The following is a 10,972-nucleotide window of genomic DNA, read 5'->3' on the forward strand; positions in this document are numbered from 1 at the left end:
TAGCAGTGCTTTTCAACCGTTTTCATATCAAGAACCATTATTTATTCGGTATTCAAGCCATGGACCACCATTTGATGAGATGTAGCCTGTCAGACCCAAAACCTGGAATATTTTGTCATCGTTGGATACGATTCTTTCCACAATTCCATGCCTTATTAATGTGGTACCATAGGAGAGATAACAGGCAAATGTTGACCAAAATAAAACAAAATCTACATTCTCTGATTGTGTAGACTTCTCTTAAATTAAGTAATGCAGATGTTTAACAATGATTTATGGGTCCATTTGGTTTAATTTTACACTCTCAAGAGTTAGATCTATAAGGGTCCATTTGGTTACCAACTGTCCATCATCTAGCTGGGGACAGCCTGGAACCCCCTCAAGGTCAAGGACCACTGGTGGTCCCCGGACCACTGGTTGAAAACCGCTGCATATTATGGAACTGACTGTTTCTGTAGTGTAGTGCAGTGTTTCTCAACCACTGTGCCTGGGGAACTTTGGTGTGCCCCCGAGAAGGGTCAAGTGTGCCCCTTGAAACGGCTTGAAAGCCAGTATTGTACTTTATCATTTTAAAAATGATTTAAACTAGTGAAGCGAGGCGTTGTGTGCTTGTAGATCTGCTGTTTTCACTACTGCTGTGCGACAGCCTTGTATGATGAAGCAGGGCTTTACTTAGCAAAGAAACGTACACATTTGAAACTTAGAGATACAGGGTTTCTTCCCGACAGTGATGATATTTACACCCCCGTATTATGTTGGTGTGCCCATGGATTCTTGGGACATGAAAAGTGTGCCCATGCAGAAAAAAGGTTGAGAAACACTGATGTAGTGTGAGGCAGCTTGATGTACAACACCCCCTGCCCTGGGCATGATGCTAGTGTGTCACGGGGAGTTACCCAGACAATCCAACTCTTGATGCTGACTGCCAAGCAGGGAGCCATTGGGTACCATTTTTATAGTCTTGGGTATGACTCGGCTGGGGATTGAACCCCGACCTGCTGTCTCAGGGTGGACATTCTAAATCACTAAACCACTGAGCTGGTCAGCTGGATGTCGTGGATGATACAGTATGTTCTCCTCAGCAACAAGCCCTGGGGGTCCTTGGGTGACCTGCATCCAGAGTAGAGAGGTGGTTCTCAAACCTTTTAATGACAAGGACCCCCAAATTAAATGAATAATTCACCCAATGATATTTCTATAGTTTACTTACCCGGTGATATCTTTCAGTCACAGATATTTGTTGTTTGTAAAATAGTGGTAAATGAATGATAATGGTGAATGAAGAATAAAAAGCAATAAGAAAAACTTGATGAATGGCATGAATCAGAGACCCTATCTAACAACACTATATATCAAAAATCTGTTTATAAGCTCCAAAACGCAGCTCATACTGTGTCCCAAATGTCTTCCATAATTATGTGTAAAGCTCCGGTAAGACATCTTCCACTTCTTTATGAAAATAAACATTTTAAAGACTTTGGTAATCAGTACTCACCGAGGAAAACAAGGCAGGGTTTAGCTTTATTGATCTCCAATAAGGTTTAAGATAAACCCTTCATGCATAACTTGTGAGCATGTGGAATGGCTATTTGGCTTAATTATTGGCTCAGGAATGCTAAAAAGAAAAAAAAAGGAAATCCATTCCAATTCAAGGCTTTTAATTGACTATTCCTGTGGTTAATGACTCCTTGGAGAGATAATGTCCTCAACTGAACTTTAGTACGACACACAACAACTGAACACACAATTTGCACTCATATTTTGCCATGTATTAGCATAATACCAATACTTTACCTGGATTGGCTTATTTACACGCACACATAAAGGTTAACTGAAGTCTGAAATCTTGGTGTGAATAGCCACCTGATTTGTTGTGTAAGGGGCTAAGCTGGGGATGACTGTGGCCATTTGAATAGGAGCTTTGAGTATTACTGTGTGTGCTGCCTGGCAGAGGGCTGTGGCCCCCGGCGGAAGCTCAGACATTGGGGAGAGGAGGGACGTATGGAGTGCAGAGGAGAAAAGAAGTGAACGGGGTAAAGAAAAACATGCCAGCGTGCTGTTGTCCTGCCAGAACTAATCCATTCAGTCAGCCATCCTTTCTTTGGCTCTCACAGAGAAACACTAACCGCCCTATCAAAGAGAGAGGGAGAGAGAGAGATAGACGGGCAGCCCTCTGTTGCCCACACATCTGTTCATAGATTCATAGATTCACAAGGAGAATGACAGATATGGAGAAAGATATCGAACAGGGGGGGGGGGTATGTGTAGGCTATAGTTGGCGTGGCCTGAGGATATAGGCTACTTGTTAATTAATGTTACCTTGGGCAAAGCCTCCCTTCTTGCAGGGGATAGGCCAAGAGAACATCACTGAAGTGAAGTCTAATATATACTTATATATACTTTTTATACTTTGTCATATGACTGCGTTGTTTGCCGAAAGTTATACATTGGACCTGTAAATGTATCAACAGCCTAGCCTGGCAAGCCAACCCTGATACGTGCTTGCACTCATTCCTTTCCCAGTATCAGGTCTGGACTTCGGCATATAGGCACCGAGAAATCTGAAAATGATCGGGGACAATCAGTGACTGCGTTTCAACTGCTGTCCGCACAACAAGTGAAAAGCTTCCCCTGATTGGTCCATGTGTAGAAGGTGACGTAAATGCATGCTGCGGCATTTTCAAAACAACAATGGCTGCCCTCGATGCAACAAGTGTAACAGCTGAGGCTGAAATGATAAAACAAGCAATAAGTGAAGTTATTTCAGAGTTGGAATCAATTACAACAATTAAAAAGGAACAGGAGTATGCGCTAGCGGAGTTCATCGGCCGAAAAGACGTGTTTGTTTGCCGTTATTCCGACTGGCTGCACTGTGATGACAGATGTTTTGCTTCGCTGATTGGTTAGAGGAGTCTGTCTGTCAAGGCAAGTACTCCCACCCACTTTTCAAGCTGCCTATAGACCAAAGTCCAGACTCGTATTGTGGGAACGAGTGAGTGAATGCACAGTGTGAGGCTGGCTTGCCAGGCTATCAACAGCCTGGATTACTAAAACGCTGAAAAGCTGTTCCACTGGGAAATTCTCCTCCATGTGGGTGTGGTTGGTGGCATCAACTTGCAGTAAAAAGGAATTCACCCAACCCACAATTTCCTGTCAAATGTGTGCCTACTGCCCCTTTTCACAGGTCACTTTTAGTCAGAAATGTAGCTTGTTTTATTATTATGCTTTATTTAAGCACAGGAAATGTGAGATAAAGCCAGATTTACCAAAACGAGTTGAAATGGGCTGGTGCCTGCATTTTAGTGTGATTCATTGTCATGCAGTAGCTCTGAATATATTGAGGAAGAAACTCATATGCTTCAAAAGTGTTCGTGTGATGAATGAATGGTAAAAGGTGATGGCAACGATGATGCAAGTGTGCGTCAGCTTGGTTTCCGTTGGATCATGTGCTTAACCACTTAAAAACGACTAAAACGAATATGCCAGATAATAATCAGAGTGGGCAACATTTCCTTTTCATTTAAGTTGTATTTGAAGTCACAATTTACAGGTAAAACATGAAACATTAACCAACATTACTTCCTTTCCAGGTACAAGGAGTTGATGACAGGAAAGAGAGCCAGAGAGATCATTGCTATTTTATGGGTCCTGTCTTTTGTTATCGGCCTCATCCCCTTCTTGGGCTGGAACTTAAAGAACTCAGATAAGGCCTGCAGCCGTAACTGCACCTCAGGGGAGGAAAACACTACAAAATGCCCTGTGGACGGGACGAGCGGCGCCGGCGAAGGAGACTTTCTAAAGACCTGCAAACTCAGATGTCTCTTTGAAAGTGTGGTGGACATGAGTTACATGGTCTACTTTAACTTCTTTGTCTGCGTCCTGCTGCCGCTCCTCATCATGCTGGGCATCTACCTGAAGATCTTCACCGTGGCCAGGAAGCAGCTCAGGCAGATCAAACTCAAGTGTGTGGGCTACGGCGACAGCCACAGCCACAGTCTGCTGCAGCGGGAGATTCGAGCGGCCAAGTCCCTCTCTATCATCGTGGGCCTGTTTGTCCTGTGCTGGCTGCCTGTTCACATCCTCAACTGCCTGACGCTGTTATATAACCTGGATATTCCGACGCCTGTGATGAACATTGCCATTCTGATGTCTCACGCCAATTCGGCCGTCAACCCTATTATTTACGCGTACCGCATTGAGGACTTCAGGAACACCTTCCGCAAGATTCTGTCTCAATACGTCCTGTGTAACAGGGAGGATTTGTATTTGAACTCCAATGGAATGAGGCGGAATAGAGACCAGATTCACATGAATATTGACCCTCAACTCTAGGGGAAGGGGCAATGGGGGCTCCCCAGCTCCTCAAACACTATGTTCATTCTGTTGTTTCATTCTTGAATTCCACTTTCAGTGAACAAACGTTTACAAAACAAAGGTATATGTGAAGATAAAGTGGTGAATTTCAAACATGCATTGAATGTGGAAATATTTATGAATTGCGCTGAATATCAGGGGTCAGGCAGTGAAGTGCAGAGGACTCATATCACGTTTTTTGTATTGTGAAGGATTTGTTATTTAAAAAAAGAAGAAAAGTTCAAGCTAACTGGATTTGCAGGACTGTGAAAATGTTCCATGAGTGAATATGCTACAATTATATGTTATGAAATGCCATTTATCATGAACTCAAACGCTTTTTTTTATGCGTTAATTCCAGAACATTTGACTGTCAACAGTGTTTCATTATTTATTTATTTATGTGTCATATTTAAGAATGTATGAGTGAGGTGAAATCTGTATGTGCTAAATCTGTTTTAAACTGTACCCAGAAGAGGTTGTATTACATAGGAAAACATTTTCCTTTTTTTATTCTTGCATTTCATGAAATAACCTAGGCTCAGAATTAGGAAGCAGTTTAACACTACAACTGTGAAATATGGTGTGCCTCTATGAATTTAACGATACATTTTCTTAAATGACAAGGCTCAGGAAGTATAGGAAACAGACAAATGGGGAAAAAACACATTATGATATTTTGAGCTGTGACTTGTAGCAAGTAATGACAAATGATTAAGATAGACGAACATCACTACAGTGTTTAAATCTGATAATTTACCATCCAGAAATGAAAAACACAATTAACAATAAAGAAAAGAAAATGACCGCAAAGCCGCTGATTAACTTTAGATTAACTTTCTGTGGGAATGTCAACGCTGGGCAGCTGGCATGCTTGAAGGAAGCGGCTCAGACAGACTGAACTGAACACTAAAGCAGAACACTGTAGGCTACAGTTGTCTTTGACTGAACTGTGACACAGCGAATGCAGCCACGGGTGATTTATATTTAGTTGTTGATCTACAAGCTTGACAAGTGACTGATATTGTGCAGCGTGTCTATGTAACCCCCAATGTGAGCCATCATTATAGTCAAATGGAAATACAATGCACTGATGTTTTAGGCTATTGTTATTTTGTTTGGTGCGCTTCATTGTATTACAGTATTTGACATTGGACTGTGGTGTGTTTGTGTTCCACAAGTGTTCTTGAGAGCAAGTGCACTTGCTCCCATTTCTTCAGTATTCTCTGTCATTATGTTTCTGTGTATTTGACCAACTCTAAGGGCTAAAATATTCTGTAGGAGTGTGCCAACCTTCTAGTACATTCCAATGGAGACATCTATACTGTAACTGCTCTGTCATATTAGTATTGTCTTTGTTCACTGCTAAGTGTGTCAGTAGTGTTGTGTGGGGATCTGTGTGTATTTTCTTGTGTAGGTTTGTTAACTCCCTTTTTTTTAACCCTCCGTTCCTTTATTATTTGAGTCCTTGAGATCTGGTTTTCGTTCCATGTTAAAGTTTAGTCGTACACAGTCTAGTGAGACTAGTGTTGTCACGATACTGGATTTTCAACTTCGATACGATATTTTGAAAAATTTCGATACTCGATACCATTTTCGATACCACGCAACCACGGAGAATTTAGTGCAAAAAATATATATTTTTATTTAAAGAAAAATACACAAATAGAAAAATGAACTATCAACTGTCTGGAAGAAATTTCACAGTAATATTTTTCTTTCACAGTAACAGTGAGTGCATGGCATGCATTGCACTTGTAAATATTGAGGTAGTGTGCATATTCAAAAGCCTCAGATTGTCACACTGTAAAGGCACTTTTTTACTGCCCTTGGAAAATAAAAAAGTGCAAAAATAAAGCTACTCAGAGCTTTCAGGACCTGCATTTTCAACAAACAAAAACAGTGCAAAAAATACTGTAACACTCAAGAGCTTCCGGCTTCCATAGGTCAGTGGTGCATGAAAAGAAGGGACTGCCCATAAGACTGTCTAGGATTTCTGTATTTATTTCATTGTAGAGGGCAGGGATTTCTGTGTCCATGAAATAATTACGTGAGGGAAGGGAATATCTGTGATTTAACTGTTTGAGAAGCTGTCGGAATCCAGGTTTCTCAACAATAGGGACCTGATCCATGCAAATGTAGGTTGCTACAGCTCTGTCCAGCCTCTTGGCTTCACATGAGTTGTCATCATACTTGGTCTGTTGTTCTATGGCATCTGTTATTTTAGGCTGTGACTGTGTTGGTCTGGCTGCAGCATGTTGAGCTTCAGTCTGCTCAGCTTCTCTCTGGTGCTAAAAGAGAGAGAATATATTTTTTAGTCTTTTTATAAACATTTTTTCTCTTTGAATTAGGCCTTTAAAATTACTATTATCTTATCAATTAATCGAGAAATTAAGAAATAAACCAAAGTATACATAAAAGTAAAGTAGTGAAGCATTAATTAATTTCTGACCATAGTCAACTGTATAATACAGTTTGTTTAATTTGTCATTTTAGTATTAAAGTATTAAAAAGTCCTCAAATTGTCACTTTAAACAAAACTTTGTTGGTTTGTTTACTGTTGAGACCCCTGGGGGTCCCAACCCACAGGTTGATAACCACTTGGCTCTGGTACGGACCTAACACTGTAACCATGTCAACGGCATCAGCTTGGTTTCTAATCACATATTAACCCATGCATCCGGTCTAAAGCCCGCCTACTCAAAGTAGTTCCACTCCCTCCCAAACACACAAACTAAGAATCTTTTCCGTATCCTCTCCAGACCGGATATGCATAATGCAACAGCTATTGTTGGTTAGCTTATTGCTAACAGGACAACAATGCACTCGTCAACAGGTTTACTGGGCTCGCGGGCAGAGTTTAATGCCAAGTTACTGTTACCAACCTCTCTTAATTCTTTGTATAGATCAGGATGTCTGTCCTTGACTCCTTGAGATGCGTCGCCAGGTGTTGGCTCCTTTGCACGGAACGTTTCTGTAGCATCTCCTGCAGATTGGCTTGGAGCTGTCCTTTGCCCTTCCGTGATCATCCGATTCAAAACCAAAGTATTTCCACACTTCACTCCTGGCGTTTTGTTTTTCGACCAACGTGGGTCGTTGTGGTTGTTGCGCAGATGCCATCTTGTGCTTTTAGCAGCGAGCAGTAGCGACGATACGAAGCAGTATGTCCCGCGGCGGCAACATTACACGTGAAAAAGTGCAGTGTGTACTAGTAGAGGGGAGGGGCCGAGGGGCTGCCTGCAGCACGTTGTGTGTGTGTACTGGGCTGGCGCATGTGTCTGTCTGCTCCTCTGAAGTCAACCTACGAGAGCCGTACCGAACTGTAAAACGTAATATCGATACTACCGGTACTACGGAAAAGCCGTATTGTACCGAATGGATTTTTTTAGTATCGATATTTATCGATATACCGATATTTTTGACAACACTAAGTGAGACTACAGTACACAGCAGATAATTACAGTAAACACTTTGTTTTTGTCAATGTGGAATCCTCAACAATACAGGTTTGCCTCAAAAATCTTATGTAGCCTCCCTCTTTCCCCATCACAATTGGGGGCTTGTCTTGTTTGATTATGTCATTCACTGGACTGGGCTGATGGAGGTGAGGGGTTTGGTCCTGCCAACCCACTTTCCATGTTGTCTGAAAGTGGTGTGTGCTGTAGCTATGGTGGTCAAGTGTCTTTTAAACAGAGTGGTGAAAGCACTCCGGCTGGTCAGGAGGCTAATACTGAGCAGATCAAGCTGAAGCCTCCTGTAGCCATACCACAACAGTTCTAGTTCCCAAGCTCAGCTGAGCCATGTCAAAGGCCAGTAATGGTGGCACCCTCAGATTTAATCACAGCAGTTTCCTTTCCACTGGTTCAGTCTCCCCAATATTTGATCATTCCGTGTAATTAAGTGGCGACCCAGTTCTTTAACTTCTTTGATATGGAGTGATCTCTGCTACTTGTTTGTGCTATGTAGTGCAGTGGTTCTCAAAGTGGATTTTCAGGGACTCACTTGGGTCCTTTATGGGGGTCTAAATTGAGCCTTACTCAAACTTTGAAATTTGAAGGTCTCCTCTTAACTTTGACAGTGTACAAATGGAACCAAATGGACCCCCATTTGTACACTGTCAAAGTTAAGCGGAGACCTTTCAAAGTTTGAGGCAGACTTGTAAGGCTCAATTTAGATTTTAGACCTTCCCTGCTGCTTGTGTCATGCAGTGATTTTATCTACTTGTTTGTGTCATGACTCCTATAGATTCCTGGCTTATGTTAATATGTAGTGATCTCTACGCAGTTATGTGAAGATATTCATTATTTGCATGTGTTCTGTAGTGATCTTCAATACTCGGTTGTGTTATGTATTGATATGCACTACTTGTTTATATGTTGATATACACTTCTTATCTGCGTTTTGGTCATGTTGAGCACTAGTTATGTCTCAGGAATTTGTATTTTAAGTATACAACCCTGCAATTCAGTTAGTTTTCTGGGGTTTTACATTTATTCTATTCTACAAACGTAGTGAAATGTCACTCTGTCATAGTTCGTGCTAAATGATTCTGTGATGTGCCTTAAAAAGGAAATTTGAACAATCAGTCATTTGTGGGCTGGCTATTTTTTCAAATGTGTAATGCAACAGGCTGTTTTAATTTGATGCCAAATAACATGTCATAGCCTGGCTGGTAGTAATAACCCCTTCCATCTTCCCCATTTCTACACCCACCAGGCAGAGGAATATTTTCTCCCTATCCCCCATGTTTTCTAGCACCATACTATAGAATTATAATTTTTGTTTTTAGTTAATCTGTGCATATAAAATATAATTATGCAGTATTTCCCAGTGAATCGTATCAACACTGTTCTTTAGAGACACTTTGTTTATGCTTATTGATGGAGATAAAAATCACTGTGTGTCATCGTGATTCCCCATTAATAGCACTTGCATGGCTGTAAACAAAGGACTGTGTGGGTGGGTGGTCTCACTCATGGTCATGTTCAAAGTTAAGGCCCTATCTGCTGCTATGCTAGACCAATACTGCCTAAAAACAACCTAAATACACCTAATAATATCACTTGGATTTGTTTCAACTTGAAGCATAGTGGAAAGCTCAGGTGTCCCAAGAAACACTAAAGAAAGATAAAGAGAAGACTGTGGACCTCACCAAAACATGCCTGCTCCCTTCGGTCTACTATAACGATTCCATTTAGATAGAATATTATACATACTGCAGGAAGGGAAGGCGATGGATACAAAAACAATGTGTAGCCTATAATAACAAGAATACTGTTGGCGGATTATGAGCTGTCTGGCATTAGTGCTGCAGAATCCATGCAGACAGCAATTTTGAGAAATGCATCAACTTTAAAAACATGGAAGACCACAGACGTACAGTACAAATTCAGGGGTGCTTTTTAACATTTTGTTTTAATATATGAATAAAGATATATATATATATATATATTTTAATTCTTGAAATAAAATACAAAATAGGTGGGTTGGGTATTCTTCCTATGCTTTCATCAAACATGACTTCAGACTTCAGAGCAAATTATATTTCTGCTTCTGAAAACATGAAAACGCTTCTTTTGAGTGGATTTCTAAGCTAAAAAAAAAAAAAAAAGTGTAATACATTTTAGAAAAACAGCATAAAATGTAACTTTTAAAGGTGTGTCAGCATTGTGTGGGTATCTGTCTGTGCATTTTCCTAAATGCGTTTATTAACTCCAGGTGCTGCCCATCATCTGATCTGGTCAAAAACCACAGAACAGCATACAATGATGAATGATTTGCTGTATACAAAAAGGGCTTTAATACTACAGTCACACTATACTGTGTACGAATAAACTTTAACACAAAACACAAATCAGATCTCAAGGACTTGAGTATTTCAGTTTCTAGATTAGCATAGTGAAGTTGGGAAACATTTAGGGTTTGTTGTAATTGATATCAAATGTATTTGGTTTGTTTTATTTATTTCAGCTGGCTCTGTTTAATACGTTGTTTCCGTTTGAGCACTTTCTTTTGTTAAAATGTGGAATCCTCAATAAAACCAGGTTTCCCTCACCAATGTTATGTTGCCTCCCTCCTTCCCCTACATAAGGATGTAACATTCACTGCCGTGTGAAATTAGATACTGAAGTGGAGATGTTAAGCTTTCAACAGATCATAATTGATGTCAGGCGATTACATTTCAGAGATACGCAGAAACAAATTGGAAGTATTTAAATATTTCTGCCTATCATTTGAAAATATACTTGTCAATGTGTTATACAGGTATCATTACTGTTAATAGTGAAGCAGGAAACCAACTCCTACAACTGCTATTTATACGTTATGTTCTGTAGCTATGAATGGCAAATTATTGTTTATAAATACCATTGTTACAAATCAACTGTGTAAATGTGTTAATTACAAAAATACTTAGTCAATCATAAATGTTATTAATTGTAATGTAGCATAGACAGAGATTATGTCAAATACATATTCTCATGTTGATAAAAAATCACACCCAATGTGAAGTGAGCGGTGTGTCGTGCTTGCATAACGTCTTCAGACTAGGATATAGGTCTAGGATGTAATTGGTGATGTAATACAGGCTACACACACACACACACACACACACACATTG

General features: G+C 40.4%; 1 protein-coding gene across 1 annotated transcript; it reads left to right on the forward strand.

Annotated features, from left to right (window-relative positions):
* Positions 1-3,603: 3,603 nt before the first annotated feature.
* On the forward strand, positions 3,604-4,460 carry adora2b (adenosine A2b receptor; the record flags this gene model as incomplete). The annotated part of the gene is made up of 1 exon (XM_080749360.1): positions 3,604-4,460. One exon carries the CDS (start codon positions 3,604-3,606, stop codon positions 4,330-4,332), a length of 729 nt encoding a protein of 242 aa, XP_080605486.1. The 3' UTR covers positions 4,333-4,460.
* Between the last annotated feature and the right edge of the window lie 6,512 nt (positions 4,461-10,972).

This window comes from Nannobrachium achirus, assembly GCF_963921795.1.
Source record: "Nannobrachium achirus genome assembly, chromosome: 19".
NCBI classification, from domain to species: domain Eukaryota; kingdom Metazoa; phylum Chordata; class Actinopteri; order Myctophiformes; family Myctophidae; genus Nannobrachium; species Nannobrachium achirus.